Genomic DNA, 18341 nt, shown 5'->3' on the forward strand with positions numbered 1-18341 from the left:
TAGAGTGGCATAAAATATAATTGCCACTTAGGAATTAGTCATTCATCTTATAAAAAATCACATTTACGGAACTGAATAAGCAATCGATTGCAATAAATATGCTCGTATTCTCATCTCGATATGACATGTAAATGAAATACATGTGGTAATTCTTTTGTATAATTGCGAAGTGTTCCGAAAGTGATTTATAATACCATTCGTAACTTAATTAATGAGCATTTTGCGTTCAATTTAAGCATTTATTTCACATGCGATTGTGGAGGCTAATGACAAAAATAAAATATATGAAGGAAGAAGAGTTTTTTATAATTGGCAACTAGAAAACATTCATTCCACGCAACATAAATCAGGAAGAAAAGAATATATGATTATGATGTATTATGGGGAAAAAATTTGCAGTAAAGTATCCTCGTCTAGGACCGAGTTACTTTGTTAACAATACGGTGTATTACAAATCACGAGCAATGATATGAATTAATTCTCATAGGAATAATATGGTCCAATGAAGTACAATGTCTGGTTCGAGTAGAAACAATTAACAAGTGATTGACAACTTCATAATTACAAAAACACTAATCTGTCAGAATTCATCAATGTTGGAGAGTTATTGTCTATAAACTGTCTTTATTTCTCAATACGATCTTATATAACAAAGCAGGACTAATACAGAAAATAGGGAAAACTAAATACTGCTATTAATGCCAATCTTTAACAAAGCTTCTCCATAGAAATTTTAGTTTTGTACTCTAGTATATTGTCAAGTAAATATTATCATTCTCTTAAACAAACTGAATTCCATGTAGGAATCATTGACAAAAGTTTTATCATATTCTTGATTACACAAGGAAAGAAATATAAAGGCTTTCCTTTAATTGAATGGAGAAATTCATGATGAAGCATAAACAAAAGATATTGGCTAAACGTCAATGGGATTTCAAACAAACATGATCGTATGTGAAAATTAGCAAACCACAAGCGTTTTGTTGCATTGGGTCTCAGACTTCAGTTCAACCGGTTAAACTCTGGTTTTTCTATAAAGTTCTAAGAGCATAAGAAAGTTTATAACATCTACCCCATATCTTATTTTATTCATATGATCAAAGATTAAAGTTTGGATGAATTAAGTGTCATTCTAGTGCTTGCAACGAAAATTTAGCTAAAGCTCTATAAAAGGGTAATATTTTAAATGAATAAACAAACAAACACACAAACAAACAAACAACCAAAGAGCTTGATAGCTCTATGGGGGAAATTTGACCTTGTTTCCCCTTGATACCAATTTTCCGTCCCCAAAATAAGTAAACTGGACAAGTGTTTACCATTGCATAAAAAAGATATTCTATATTTTTAAAGCTGAACCTAAATACAATGTTCCCAAAATAGCGTGAAATGAATCTCCTTAAAATTCGATCTAGCTATCAACTTCAAATCAATAGCTGTATCATGAGCTTCCGGAACGTTAGTAAACAAATCAGAATATTGAATGAATAAAACATGTACAGTGTGTGAAAAATTAAGGATTCGTGAAAATACATTAATCATAGTGAGACATGTGAAATATTGCATACTTTTGATAATCAAATCCCAGAACTCTGACACAACAAATAAAGTAAAATTGTTAAAGGTATTCAGACCCCAGAACAACCATTCCTAAGAATTCGATGAAGTTGAAAATAAGTAAATCGCTCAAAGCAAAATTTGCATTCTTTTTTTTTTATTTTTAAAGATTAAAGTCCAATGAAAGTGAAATAAGTAAAAATGTATTCAATAATTTGATAAAGTGTGAAGTATAGCTAAGGAGCAACCTAATGGAAATCGTCAAAATCGTCAAAAAGTATTTAGACCTTCAGACCACCATTGTTAATATAGAGTAAATGACTCAACGCGTACTCAAGTAACTGCATGACATGTTGACGCTTGGTAGGAACCATTGTAAATATGATTTTTTGCTTTCATGCGTAGTCCTTGGTTTAAGGCATTAACTACACCTACTGTCACATCCATTGCTATATCATGCTATACCTTTTAAAAAGGCGTTTAAAATGTATCTGTATATTCGTTTACGTTCTTCAAACCACGTTATATTCTCTGTTGTTTCGTTATATAACGCAGATGTGAATAGTTTTATAAACGCGCAACAGACCATTTTTTACATATATCAAATCAGTGTCAAGATTACTCAAGTGAAGATTAAAAAAAAATAAAAAGCATAAAATGGTTCTGGTAACAGTCTTGGAATTTCCATTTTTTTTTGCCGATGGTATTAGATCATAAGCTGACTTGAAAGTAGTCTTTCCCTCTAAACAAATACTTTCTGAAAAAAACATAACTTTCGTTCCGATCTTGTAATAACAAAGACTCGAATAAGACTGGTAACAATTAATTTCAATGCTTATATTAGGACCCTTACTAGTTAAATATTTATTTCTTTATGCTCATATTTTGTCTAATGTTTGGTGTACAGTATGACATAATATTATCATTTGTAGATGCAGAAATGAGTAAACTATAATACTTATCTTATATACTACGTATAAGTTTTACACTAAAAGCAATTGGATGACTATAACCTCTGGTCAATAATGTGTGTTTACTGTAATAAATCAACATATTGTCGGCTTATTTTGTAAATGATTACCACTTTGATTAGAAGTTTTCTGGAATTCTTCCTAAATTTCCAGACACAATTTCCGTTGTTCTTGAATGCGTTGAATGTACTTGTTTGGTTCAATTTTCTTACAAAGAAGAATAATTACTGCAAGTATTAATTGGTTGAAAATAAACAAGTACCTGCCAATCGTCATTTATTTAAATACTAGTAGTTGAGTTCGATAACTGCTACTTAAATCATAGTAATGTTTGTTTATAAACTTCTCTTTGTGTATGGGTTCTTGGTCTTCTTTAACTTTTCTTGTGCCCTACTTACTCTAGAATATCAAGGAACACTTCTTGTATACGTTCTAACTTATTTTATTTTTCACTTTGCATAACTCTGGCAAAGGTTTTTAAACTTTTTCATTGTATTTTAAAGATTAAAATTATTTAATGAATTATTTCTTGCCATCATGGGAGTTCTCATATTTTCAGCTTACTGTGGAATTATTATTTAGCCAAAGTTTAATAAAACCTGTGGGTTTTAGGAGAGACTATGTTTGAACATAAAATACACCGACCACGACATTGTCGTGGCAATAACATTTGGTACAGAGGAGCTAAACTTAGTGACATCGAAAACGCCTAAAACTCCGGTGACTTCAGAAGAACCACATAAAAACAACTATGCGAGCGGCATAGAGAACGGTACCTTTTTATGGTAGCAATTTAAAAGTTTTTAATAATTTTGTATTTAAATTTCTACCACAAATATGTTGCTGTAAGAGCTCACTTTGTTTGCGCTGCCGCCTTCAGCAGTATGTTTCCTGGGGGAAAGTTCTTTTTTTTTAATGCATGGATTAAAAGATTTGCATACTATAATTAACTAGGCTTTTATTTTTATGTGTTTGTTTCTTTTCAATACTGGCAAAATCTAATTTAAAACTGAGCGGCACCTAGTCGTAGTTTTCAATTATAAAGAAAAATTATAGAGAAAATATAACAAACTGTTTTTTCAAAATGTCTTGCACTATCTTATAAGACACTAAAATATAAAAAACTTTATCAGCAATAACATATTTCGGAACTTCTCGTCTTGCATCCAATTGGGGTATTACTCGCTGGATTTTAGAAGCTGTTGATAAAACAAAACATTCTCATGTGTTCTAGGAAGTTATAGACTAAAAACCTTCAAACTAAATGTTTATAATCAAGTAGTTTATCATATCAAAGTCTAATCGGTTGATTATTTATAAATTTAATTCATTAGTTAATTGACACCTTGCGGATACATTTGAATCTATCAAGATACACATAGAGTATCTGTTTGTTGGACGGATACTCCTGGGAACTAAAATCTTATCAAAGTCCTATTGTATCGGTAATGACAAAAATACCAAAGCTAGAATGGTTAATCGTAAACAAAATCAAAGCATTGTGAAGGGTTTGAATTGAATCATGCAACAATACGTTCCATCTGATTCTGAAATCGATGTCTTGATAATTATTACATTAATCAAGTTTTCTTGTATCGAAAACAATAAGAAAATTTTCGAAAATGGAAGAAACAGGCCAAAAGTTATCCTGATTACCTAAAAAATGAATGCATTTTGTAAAATCCTATATTTCATATCGCAGAAAGTGAGAAAACATTAATAAAAGTGCTTTTTGCACAGTGAATTATCGTAAATGTGAATAACAAATGTAAGATTTTGAAAAATTACAAAACAACTTAATTGTCGGTAGTATCGCGAGATTTCAATTGAGGCCATTTGCATCGATATTATAGTGGGAATAAACACCTTTTAAACAAAGAAATAAAATTAATGTTATCCCAAAGGAAGGATGAATACATCAAAATGTTTCATATCTCAGAGAAGCCGGAATACAAAATGTCCTTGATATTCATTCAGAAATTAACCTAAAAAGTAAATGAAAGGATAGAATAAACTGCATACAAAACAATAGTTTATAACCGTAAAAAATTGCAAAGAGACAAAATCACTCGAATACAAAGCTGCATAACAAATTCCATTGACCGATGCTTTTAGGGACTGAGAGGTTAATTTTATTTGTAATCAACAGGAAAGTACAGGCAATTTGAACCCTTAGATCTAATGAATGGAACTGGATTGTATATGGTCTTCTCTTACACTGATGAATTTTAATAAGTTAAGGATGGTAACTTTTTTGTGGACAAGGTTAGTTGGGTTGGTAGATGTTCTGAAAACAATTGTTCAGAATTAATTCGGTCTGACTATGACTGGACATATTATTTTGTTCAGAATGAAGTGGTTGTTGTTCCAACATGTATTGATACATGCAAAAGAATTATATTTAAACTGTGGTCTGAGCACACATTCATTATCTTATTCCCCCATTTGTATAAACATGGCAAAGTCCATGTTTTGCTATGAGAAACCTCAAAATAATCCAAAATAGATGGTATACTTAAGGAATGACTGTAATATTTTTTCTGTCTATGAAGAAATAACATAAAAAATGTGGTGCACACTGAATAACCCGCGTAGCGGGTTATTTAAAAGTGTGCACCACATTTTTCATGTTATTTCGAATAGACAGAAAAAATATTAAGGTCATTTCTTATAATTTAATTCTAAAAACGAGTAAACCATGATAAAATGTTGATGACGTTGCGGTCACATGACAAAATTATGTCTATGAGCTGATAGACAAAACACTTTCAGCCAATCAGAGGACGTGTTACATCCAAATTAAATGATATGTATGTAAATTAGATAACGTATACTTTCCCTTAAATCGAGTAAGTTGTTTAGGAGGCGTTGTGAATTCAAGATACCTGCTACTACACACATTTTGATAAAAAAAAAATGAAAAACATTTCCTGACATGTTGTGTTGAAATCAGATCACTGATTTGGAAAAGAATAGAAAATACCAAGGGGCACACGAAAACCACAAGTTGAAGAAAAACAGACAAAACTTTACTTTTATAAATTTTGACTTGGATGGAGAGTTGTCTCATTAGCACTCATACCACATCTTCTTATATCTATAAACACCAACAGAAAAGAATACGAACAGACAAACAATACTCCATCAAATTCTACACAAAGCAGCACGAATCGATCCAAAAAACCCGGAGTCGCGGGTTTAAAGAGCGATTGTGCGGACAACGGAAAAGACAAAAGATCCCTTTACAAGTTGTCAGTATATATTTGTCAAAAGGAATTCATTAAGTAAAAACATAAGATGGCAGATTGTTAAACACTGTTATAAACAAAACATCAAAACGAGATCTTCTACATCCTTAACGTTGACAGAAGGCCTCCAGCGATGTATAAACTTAATACCTTAATACTGATAAGACTGACAAAAGCGTCAGTGTGTGCAGATTTGTTTTACATTCAGGGTTATTCACTTTATATATGAGTAAATTTATCTCATACTTTCTACCATCTGTGTTCTAACAAAATACTTTTAGGAAAACTACAATAAAAGTTCAAATAAAGTTGAACCGGAGAGTAGTACGTTTATGCATACATTATTCAAAAATTATCCTAACGTTTGAGGACAACGATCGTGCATAACACCGAGCTTGCTTTCAAGTCATTTGTTTGTCTAAATGATCAAATTTGGTAAGGATTTTCTAGGTGAAGACTAGATAGTAGAATTTTGAAATAAAATCTTACACTAAAAGATAAATACGTCCTTCGACGATATATATGTGGCGAGTCAGTGAAAGTCGTTTCGGTTTTAGGCCGTCAGTATTGGTCATAATATAGCGTATTAAGTGTTGCTTTAAATTTTTTTAATATGAGCATTTCTGATGAAAGTAAATCCAGAGAAGCGCTTTAGAAGCACCAGATTAATTAAATGTTATTTTCATTTTTATCGCACTGGATCGATAGAGCTGCTTGTAACATCAACCCATTGGTCGGTGCTTAGCCACTGACATGATTTATAAATTACATTCCTAAATGGTCCATTAATCGATTAAGCAATTATTAGAAACTAAGGTTCCAACTCCCTCGGGCAAAGTTGACCTTAGATGGTTTGGGATATTCTTTTCTGTCCCTTTTGGTCATATAGCTAGTCAAGTTTTTATACACGGCATTCACATTTTTGGATATGAGCTTTCCTGGTGAATTTAAAATTAGAAAAGCGGTTCGGACGCAGCAAATTCATAAAGTTTTATATGCATGCCCTAAACTCTATTTTTCCCTCCATCCGTTGAAAGAAATGATAGTATAAACCTCAACAAAAACAAATCTACAAAAGGCACTTAGTTCCATAGAATGTACTGGTATATCAGAGGACAAAACACAGCTATATAAAAGACATTACAATATATAGCTGACTATGCGGTATGGGTTTTGCTCATTGTTGAAGACCGTACGGCGACCTATAGCTGTTAATTCTATGTCATTAGGTCTCTGGTGGAGCGTTGTCTCATTGGCAATTATACCACATCTTCTTATTTTTATATTACAATGACTGTATTACCTTATAATTGTCATAGATTGCGAAGTTACTGACCACATTCAAACTCAAGTTAATGTAAATATATCTCAACAAAAAAATAGTCTGTATAATTTATCAAATAACTTTTTCATGTGGCCTTTTTTTAATTTTATTACAAAGTTAAAAAAAAAAAGACCGAACACTTGGGTTTCCAGTCCTTGTACGGCATGTACATATTTACGGTATAACAAGTTCGGCGATCTTATACTTCGGTTTTATTTTATCATAATAATATGAGTTGACTTCACCTCTAATTGCAATTGAAACATAGCTGCATTTCTTTAGGAAAAGATTATTCTTTAAACAAAATCACATATTACCAGCAAAGATTTGATAATGCAGTGCAATGTATCTATAATGGTTCACAGTAATATTCCAGAAAATGTTTCCTTTCATAAATTTAATTCGCTTTTTCTCTCAACCTATTAACTTCATTGTTCGGGTAACAGTAACATCAGACTTGAATACAGAGCGGAATTAAATACTTTTTTGATTGAACATCAATATCTTTAATGTCTTAGTTTGTATACAGCAATTTTCATCTGTTACCGTAATTGGGTTTCTTAAAACGTATAATGAGTAAACCAGTTAATGCAATGACATCTGAAATTATTACTTTAATCTTTTTTGTTGAAGTCATTAGTGGTAAAGCGCTTTTTATTGAGAAGCATGTACTTAAATTTCATTGTATTCTACTTTTCTATAGCTATACGATTTATTTGAAATATTTCTTTTTTGCAAAAAAAAGGGTAAAATGATACTTAAGGGAAATCAAAATTACGAAATTTACGACCATCACTATAGGCAGGGAATAAGAAGGATTTACAATATCAAAGATAAACAATAGCGCACAAAACACTGCACAGAAATACTAAATACTAGTATTGGACACATGTTCGAACCCATTTAAAGTTTTCGCTTGGTCACAGATATTTCATTTATGTAACACAAATTTATCTGATAATCATGATAACATAACAGCATTTTCAAAATCACTTTGTACTCTTTATTGCCTTATGCTTTGTTGAACTATTAGCCTGTACAAAATCATAATGTTGTTATACTAAAAGATTATTATACGGTCACAAGTATATATAAGAAAACCAAAATAAAAAAAAATTACAGCTTTTTTATCCACCATATCACATCCACATATTATTTGTTCCCCTGCTTTTTATTTTTACCAAGCAAAATTATTGTAATTCCAAAAACAAATTTCAATGAAGGAAAAAGGAAGTCAACGATATGCATATGCACATGTTATAATCGGAAATGGCTTAAAATTATGGCTTTATTATATAAAATTCCTTTACAGCGCATATTAGTAAGGTGTAGTTGGTCAAGAATATAACCGTTGTTTTCAATTGGTTGATAAAAGTCTAACGTTTGATTTCGTCAGTTTTTACAGAATTTCCCCTTTTTGAATTTACCTTGGAGTTCGGTATTTTTGTTATACTTTTTTGGTAGGATATTTGCTTATATATGATTGGTTGTGACCTTTCCATACCGGTCGGGTGTTGGATATTGGTTTGGTCAGTTGTATTGTCCAATATTTTTGGTAATACCTGTTATCCTTTTAATGTACTATTCATTCCTTTCTTTTATCTATTATTAATAAAATTGTAGCTGGTTTGTAAATATACCGGTGACGAACAAGTAGTTGGTAGTATTATGTTAGAACGAGCACTGAAACTTTTTTTTTTTCATATTTTGAAAACTAATATTTTTTTCATATTTTGAAAACGAGGACTACTGTACAAGTCTTTTGCCATATGTTGAATTTACCAAAATCATATGTGCTTTACAACAGATATACATATGCGTTTTTGTTTTTATCTCAAGACAATCTTTCACCAGGAAATTTACAATACTATTTTTTTAACAGAATCACAAATGCCAGTTATCTTTTGTGTGTACTGTGTTGATAAGACGCATGAAGTTCACTTATTTTCCTGTAAATGTAATGTATTCAACTATTTCATTTAGGTTTTAGATTAATGTAAATAAATCTATAAATCGGTTCAAAACGGAAGGAGAGCAAGTCGGGTACAAATGAATATCCGTTTACGCTTTCATAAAAATGAAGGTGCATTGCATGCTTCAAGGAATTGCTAATATTATCAAGAAAATTAAAATTAGTATATAAGTTATTAAGAATTGCACCCTTTTACTAAGTATAGAGGAGAGATTAAAAGAGAATTTTGAGTAAAATGTACAGCAAATACATAAACACTTCGAATGAAGTAGACTAAAGTCAACTCCAACGAAAAGATTATTTTAAAGAACTATTAGTATGTCAGTTTATTCCAAGATTTCGTCAAATTCACACACTTATTTTCTAGCATATAATATAAGTTAAATAAAAGTATACAAGTTCGAAACATATCTTGTAATTAAATCAAATTCATTGTATGATATTATCAAATATAGATCAAAACTACATTGTATGATATTATCAAATAGATTGCAAAGTTTCAGACAATGAATGCAAACGATTTAACTATATAACCTCTCTCCCCTAAACACAAACAAAATAACAGAAAAATGAAAGAATGAAAACTGCAAAAAAATAATCCCTTATTAAAAATGAAAAAATACACATACCTCAATATAATCAAAGTCCGGGAACTTGTACGCCATGATTAACGTTAAAGAGAAAACCTCTACGAATAGCAAATATCAAAACTAAATGGGCATATATTTACGGATATCAGTTTATATAATCAAGTGTCCATTGTTTGAAGCAAAAATAAATGCAATGCAATGTAGTAATCACTAATAATTGTTAAGAAGACAAATCCTACACTAGCTCCGTCTCTTTCTAGTACATGGAAGCGTTAGTGTCAACAGTAACCAATTTATGTCCTCTATGATTTATTTCTTGTAGAAACTTTATCTTGGGAATATTTGAATAATTTGAAAATGCTCAAGCTTTCTATTGATTCTACTAGTTAATTTTATACGAATTATCCAGAGTGTTTGGAATGTGTTTCTGACCAAGACGATTTCCGTTCAGTGTTTTTTCACTCGAGATTAACTTGCGCAAAAATTTACATTGACTGAAAAGTTGACATAACACATATTTTCTTGAGAACGTTTTAGTAAATTCGTTCTTTATACTGTACTCGAAGTTGAAATCGGTCAAGTTTTCACACTTGTAACAATTATAAACAGATCTTCCAATACCATTAGTTTTATAGCTAAGTTGTTTAATTTGTCCCTGGAGAAACTCTTCGCAGTAATTTCCAACTAAAAGCAAAATATATAAGAACAAATGATCCAAAATAAGACACGGTGATTCGATTCTCTTTGCAAAGTTAAGTCGTTCGATGTTATTTATATACTCGACACTCGCACGTGGAAAATAAAACATTCAAAATTATGTAAGAGCAAAAAATGATCGAATGCATTACAGTAATGTACTCCATTGGTAAGTGATTTTCAGATAGGGCGTTTTTCAAAATTGTAATTACTTTTGTAGAAATGAGACTTGACCATTAAGATTTCTTTGTCATAGAATGTTTTCAGTACTAGATTATTAATCGATAAGAAAATTTTCACATTTCTCACATAAATGTTTTATTAGACAATTGAAATGTTGAATGATTTATTCATTTTTTGATTTCTCAGACTGTGATTTATATGGATTGGTTAATACAAAGCAGTGTAAAGTTTTGCGTTTAGTTTAAACATATTTTATTTGCAAAAGGGATTGGACACAAGTCATAACAACATTAGTTACGTCCTCTCCCTTTTGCGAATCTCATATCTAATCTTTTTAGATGTATACAATACAAAAATAAGAAGATGTGGTGTTATTACAAATGTGACAACTTTCCACCAGAGTCAGACCAAATGACGTACAACTGTTATCAAATATTGGTCATCGTACTGAATTCAACAATGATCATAACCAATACCTCATAGCTGTAGTAAATTTAGTTTTCATAACACTTTGAAATAATTTGAAAGACTACGTTTTTACTGGCCCCAGGCATAGACGGCTTAAGAATGTTCGCTACTCTCCATCAAAATAACAAGCTTTTTAAAAGACTGTTATAAAATGATAGTATATGAATAAAGGAACTAAAAAAGCAGAAAAAAATGAAGGGTCCGTGTGCTTGTTTTCGAGATATAAGCCATTGAAAATGTGGCGGAAAATGATTCTCTCTAGATTTTTCATACTTTTAACATTGTCCGCTTTTCTCTTTTAAAAACTAGGAAAAAATAACAAGGATTTTATAGGATTTTCAAATACGGCTTTTTAAAACTATATTTAATAAAATGATGAACAGAAAAGTAGGGGTTAGTGAACAAAATTTTTTAATGGCAAAACAGGGATAAAACCAGAGGATGCCGAACATCTGGCAAAAATTCAAAAACAAGAGGAGCGAACATCCTTAAGCAAGATTTGGCCGCCAAATTTTTGGAATTTTTGGTTTTCAATGCTCTTCAACCTCCTAATTGAATTGGCCTTCCAACTGTTTTGATTTGAGAGCCACTTATGGTTCTTGTTTAGATGAAACGCGCGTCTGGCGTAGTAAGTTATAAGCCAGGTATCTTACGTAGCGGAATGATACCGAATCATATGTCCCAACACTTTCTAACTGACCTATTCTATTAGAACATACATTGAATATTTTTAAATAACATGTATTAACAGAACATTTGTCTATTTCTTATTAACATTTTCAATGCTAACTGGACGTATTTTGGTCTACTGTAAATTCGATATTCGTTATACAGCGTTTTGAGTTTTTGAACTATATTAGTATGTTGCCATTCTACTGGCCAGTTGTTGTCGCTATCGCTTCTTATTTCTATCTTATTAATCAAAAGTTTATTTTTAATATTTTTTTGTCTATCGAAAATGTCTGATATTGAGTTCAGACCAGAGATGATTTTAAGCTCGTCGTACGATTTTTGTTTGTCCATCATTCTTGGAGGCCGACGGTGTTCTCCAGATGCATATTTTGATTAGCTTGTGTTGTTTGGATGCTGAATTTCTTGTATTCATATCCGTTTCAATAACGACAAACGAACTCCAATGAATGGTATTTAGAACAAGGAAAGTATTCTACTACATTACAAATGTAAATGCATTTAGCAGCTTAAAAGATTTGAAAATCAAGGAAATATGCTGATGTCATTGCTGGAACCATATATTGAAATTTGTTTTTGTTTAAGGAATTTTACAAATCAGTTATGAAAACATATGTACAGACAAGTTATAATATTTTGTCACCTGTTTAACCTCGATAATAAATTTTCCATTTTTTAAGGTTGGAAGAAAGTTATTCTTATTTGATGAGATCTTTTTAAGATCAAGCTTAATACTATTGATATGAAATCTTTTCTTTGATTTAAAATACTGACACAGCTGCAGGTCGTTAATTTACACATCTCTTTATCTCTCTGATAATCGTATGTTTGTAAAAGTGTTAAGTTTGTCATTAACAGAACATTTCGGTAGAAAATTTTAACTATTGCACTCTTTGCTGTACATTAAGCATATGAATAAATCTTGCATACATGCATTCAAAAATAATATAAACATAAGGATATGTGGTATGGTTATCAATGAGGCAACTATCCACCACAGACCAGATGATGTGTATGTAAGAAACGATAGGTCACTGTATAGCATTCAGCAATGAGCAAAACCCACACCGTATACCGTAAATTGGGTTATTTTATCTTCTATTAATTAACATTTACTGCCAGAGGCATAAGGATTAAAATTTAAATCCTTGATCGTCAATAGATTAACATGTACTACAATAGAGATGATTAAAACTTTTTTAATATGATATTTATAAAAAAATAAATAATCTATTTAAAAAGTGATTTTAATGTATAAGACTTTATTTCATATTTTCTTTCAGCTTTGAACCACGATATACGGAATTATTTGCAATTGCATCCGTATCCGATTCCTTCATTAAGTTAACTTTGTCGTGTTTCTAGTTTGAGAAATTCAATGATATTTTGTCAATAAACGGGTAAATACAGGCAAATTTGAATGAGCCTGCTCACTACTGTTGCTCCAAAATTAAACATATCAATTGGACGAAGCACCAAAATTACACACACCAAAATAAAACGCATGCCTTTCGAGAGAAAACCGCCAAAATAACCCGACGCCAAAATTTCCCAATTTACGGTATATAGTAAGCTATAGAAGGCAGCAGCATGACAAAAATGAAACATTTCAAATGAGAAAACCAACAGTCTGATTTTTGCTAAAACAATTATCGAAAAACAAATATGGCAGACATGCATTCATGTATTATATTATGATATAATACTGTTTACCGTTTAATGTTTATAACCATTTCCATTTTTATAAAAAGTTAATTGTATGATTGTATCACCAGAAATTCCGAAAAACACACTGTTTCTATACATAATCGATTGAAAATGTGAAGATTTTTCTTTGTTGATATCTTTTCTTAACAACTATCATAGAGATATTTTAGCTAATTGAACATTTCAACTAAACTACACTAATATTCATTTTAGTTACAAACATTAGCCCTTTGATGTATGATCTTTAAACGTGTCCATTCTTTCAAAAATATTCTTTTAGTAAAACTAAATGAATATTTGCACGGGTTTGGAAGTTGACAAAAAATTTAAAGACTGTAATTTGCCGGATACGGTTTGCAACGATCTATTTCTGAATTTCAATTTGGTGTAACAGAACACATTTTACTCATTACCAACCGAAGCCGCCATGAAGTAAAGCTTTGTAGACAGAAGACTTAAAATATGATCACGCCGATTACATAAGTATTAAAGATGCAACAGATCATTATCTATTGAAATAAATCACACTTACTGTGCAAAGAAAATATATCAAAAGTGAAAATCATATCTTTCATAAAAAATAATATTTGAACATGGTGTGTTTATTCATTGATTGGTGTTTTAGATAACCCCACTTTGTCGATATGGGATTAATGATCCATTAACATACAGTAATGACTACGTCACACAGTTCCTTTTTAATTTGAAATCCCATTTGAGAATATAGGCCCTGTGGAAATTTTGATTGATTACATTGAGCACAGTTTGGTCTGACCGCAAACTCTAATGGACGATCATGTAATGATTATATGTTTTATTTATAATATTCGAAATATAGGTTATATCGAAATATATTTCATATCATCAAAAACACTTTTATTATGGTATGTATCTGCGCGTCACCTATTGTTGAACTCATGATAAACTGACTGAATCAGAATCAAAGTCTTATCATTATTCCATGTTCATTTCAAAGCTCATAGATGATAAGCTAACGATCTGAGATAAAATATGAGTTTATTATCAGTTGTTCTCAATGATTCTTTTAAAAAATTGTTTAACTAGACACATATCACTTAAGGTTTGACTAAAATATGACAGCAGGATTCTGTGTTATCTGCTAAGCTCTACTACGTCTGGTTATAGTTTTTGATCAAACTGTTTTGAAAAACAATTCAATCTTAATTTGTCATGGTCAAATAGGAAAGAGGAAAATTCCAGATTAAATTGTATTTTTTTGAAAATAAGCCTTGTATCGCCCTAGGTCACGATGGCATGCACGCTATCAATACCATCATGCAACATTCATCAAAGAATCGTTTGAAACACACTTTCCCATAAAATGATCGTCGATTACCAATCGTTACTTATATAGATCATAAATGTCAGACTCAGATTTGTAAGTAATTTTATAGACAACAGTCTTCTATTAACCTTTTAATCATGTTACCCGATAACATCACCGTACAGATTTAATGTGAAGCTATGGTGGCTATGATCAAAGAGTTCAGAATTACAGATAGTCATATTGGAATATCAGAAACCAAATTCAATCGAAGAATAATTGGTAAATTTAGAATAATGATGATTAAAATTAAATACAATAAAGAATGAAACATATAAATTTTCTTGTTTGTCTTCGCTATCAAAGATATAATTTAATTTTCTAAAACGCTGATGTTATATAACAACATATTATTTAATAACCGTTTAAATTTTCAATATCTTGCATGCCCATATTTCAGAGTTAAAAAAGCATAAGATGACAAATAAATATATGAAGTGCCATCTTCAGTCAGTCATTTTTCATTGCTGTGCTATTTCATTTCTGGTTTTATGTGTAATTGTTGATTACCTCAGCAGTCCATCATCTCAAATAATTTCGTAGCTATTTAGAAAACATATGATGCAAAGTAAACCCTGAAAAAATAGACACTGCAGCTAGTGGCGAAAGTAAACTTCTTCAGAAAACTTGGCGTATTGATGGATGGTATGTTGTATAAGTAGGGAAGAAGTAATAAACAAGGCGCTCCGGAAAGGAAAACATTTCCTGCTTCCCGTAAAGCACCCATTTTGTCCTATAGTCGAAGCAACTGATGTTCTTAAAAGACATTATTTATGTAACCAAAGCACTGACTGAGCAATTAGCCAATATCTTGTTTTCGCAGTAACAACCCCTAGACATGTAGATCTCCTCGTATTTTATATTTAAAGCAACGGAAGGCAGTGTATATGATATTTTTTAAAACTATTGTTTTAATTGTGTAATAAAGTGTAACATAAAGAAAAACGATTAACATGATTAGCTCGATAATTTCATTTTTCATTTATAGATCAGTGCAACGTATAATAAAATGCTCCGCAGGGCGCAGCTTGATACGACCGTAGAGGTCGAACCCTGAACAGTTGGGGCAAGTATGGACACAACATTCAAGCTTGATACAGCTTTGCATTTGGATTGTGATTAAATATTTGACACAGCATAGGTTTCTGACACAGAATGAATGTGGTCTAAGAACTTAAAAATTTTAAATTGGACATTCACCCATTATGGTCCAATATCCAAAATCTAAATACATGGTTAGATTCAGCATATCAAAGAACCCCAAGAATTCAATTTTTGTTGAAATCAAACAAAGTTTAATTTTGGACCCCGATTTGGACCAACTTGAAAACTGGGCCCATAATCAAAAATCTAAATACATGTTTAGATTCAGCATATCAAAGAACCCTAAGAATTCAATTTTTGTTAAAATCAAACTAAGTTTTATTTTGGACCCTTTGGACCTTAATGTAGACCAATTTGAAAACGGAATCAAAAATTAGGAATCTAAATACACGGTTAGATTCGGCATATCAAAGAACCCCAATAATTCAATTTTTGATGAAATCAAACAAAGTTTAATTTTGGACCCATTGGACCTCAATGTGGACCAATTTAAAAAGGGGCCCAAATTCCAAAAACAAGATACACGGTTAGATTCAGCATATTAAAGAACCCCAAGAATTCAAGAATAAAATCCCATTGAAATTGGTCAAGAAATAAGCAATTTATACGAAGTATCTTCTTTTGCACAATACTGTGCAATTAAATATTTCTTGCTATTGCGCAATACTGTACTATTGACAATTTCTTGCTATTGCGCAATATTGTGCTATTGGATATTTCTTGCTATTGTGCAATACTGTGCAATTGAAGATTTATTGCTATTGCACAATACTGTGCAATTGAAGATTTCTTGCTATTGTGCAATACTGTGCAATTGAAAATTTCTTGCTATTGCACAATACTTATTATATAATAATTTACACATCCTGTTTGGTGTGTATCTCCTACCATATCATTATTATTTGCTTTTAAATATAAATCAGAAATAACCAACTTAAAATGGAAAATTTAAAAGAAAAAAAAAGGAAAAAAAAAAAATCCCCCCCCCCAAATTTTTGGAACCCCCTTATGATTCACCACCCCAAACTCAATCCCAGCCTTCCCTTTGTGGTATGGTACCTTGCAGTACAATTTCAGAGAGATCCATACACTTGTCAACACAAGTTATTGTCTGGAAACTAGAAAAATGTGTTTTTTGCCCCTTGTTGGTCCCTAATTCCTAAAATATTGAGGCAATTACCCCCATCATCAATCCAAGCCTTCCCTTTGTGGTATGGTACCTTGCAGTACAATTTCAGAGAGATCCATACACTTGAACACAAGTTATTGTCTGGAAACTAGAAAAATGCTTATTTTTGGCCCCTTTTTGGCCCCCCAATTCCTACACGTTTCGGCAATTACCCCCAAACTCAATTCCAGCTTTCCCTTTGTGATATGGAACCTTGTAGTACAATTTCAGAAAGATCCATACACTTACACACAAGTTATTGTCATGAAACTAGAAAAATGCTTGTTTTTTGCCCCTTTTTTGGCCCCTAATTCCTAAAATTTTGAGGCAATTACCCCCAAAATCAATCCCAGCATTCCTTTTGTGATATGGAACCTTGTGGTACAATGTCAGAGAGATCCATACACTAACACACAAGTTATGTCTGGAAATTACAAAAATGCTTATTTTTGGCCCCTTTTTGGCCCCTAATTCCTTTACTGTTGGTACCATAACCCCCAAAATCAATCCCCACCTTCCTTTTGTGGTATTGAACCTTGTGGTAAAATTTCATAGAGATCCATTCACTTAAACTAAAGTTGGAGTGCGAAAACCAATGTGTCTTCGGACGACGCCGGACGACGCCAGACGACGATGACGACGACGACGACGACGACGACGCCGACGTCATACCAATATACGACCACAAAAATTTTTTTGCTGTCGTATAAAAACTAACCGCATATTTCAGAATATTCAAGTGGTCGCCGTATAAAAACAAACCTCAACAGTTGATACATGTATTGTGTTTCATTGTTTTATCATCCTGGTCTGGTGGTAGCTTGCTCTTTTCAATTTGGAATCGATTCCCGTCGGGTCAAAATAAAGACTTTAAATTGGCTAAATAAGCTACGACATAAAGACATAAGAGCAAAGACTGACCGGTTTTCGGGAAAGATTACATGCCTTTCTGTTGACTTGTTACCCGAAAGTCAGTCGTTATACTCAGCAGATCTCCGATCGCTCTTTTATAGGCCTATACAGGGAGCAGAGTTATTAGAGTTAAGTGACTAGCTGATACATTGCAAGTTTACACGATGTACTCTCACAATCATTGTGTCGGTTTAAACAAACTGGGTTTTAAATCATATCACATTAAAATGAGAAATATAAAAAATAATAGGACGGTTGTTTAAACATCCATTCTTTGGTTGGCCTTTTGTGGAAAACCAATTATCCCTTTTATAAAGGTGTAATACCACCAAATCATAGTACGTCACATCCGGTTGCATACGAAAATAGGTCGAAAAAAAATATTCCCTTGAATTTGACAGTGGTA

General features: G+C 31.7%; 1 protein-coding gene across 2 annotated transcripts in view; it reads right to left on the reverse strand.

The window, feature by feature from the left end:
• LOC127735114 (probable G-protein coupled receptor 139) overlaps positions 1 to 18341 on the reverse strand; it is a 98806-nt gene that overhangs the window by 3914 nt on the left and 76551 nt on the right. The window contains exon 1 of one of the 2 annotated variants that reach the window (XM_052245202.1): positions 9702 to 10395. The exons of the other annotated variant lie outside the window; for it this stretch is intronic. Coding sequence (XP_052101162.1) covers positions 9702 to 9737 — 36 coding nt within the window. The 5' untranslated portion in view covers positions 9738 to 10395. Of the gene's footprint in view, positions 1 to 9701; positions 10396 to 18341 lie in introns of those variants that run through there. 2 annotated transcript variants of the gene reach the window in all.

The sequence above is a fragment of the Mytilus californianus genome, unplaced genomic scaffold (genome assembly GCF_021869535.1).
Source record: "Mytilus californianus isolate M0D057914Y unplaced genomic scaffold, xbMytCali1.0.p SCAF_3, whole genome shotgun sequence".
NCBI lineage: Eukaryota > Metazoa > Mollusca > Bivalvia > Mytilida > Mytilidae > Mytilus > Mytilus californianus.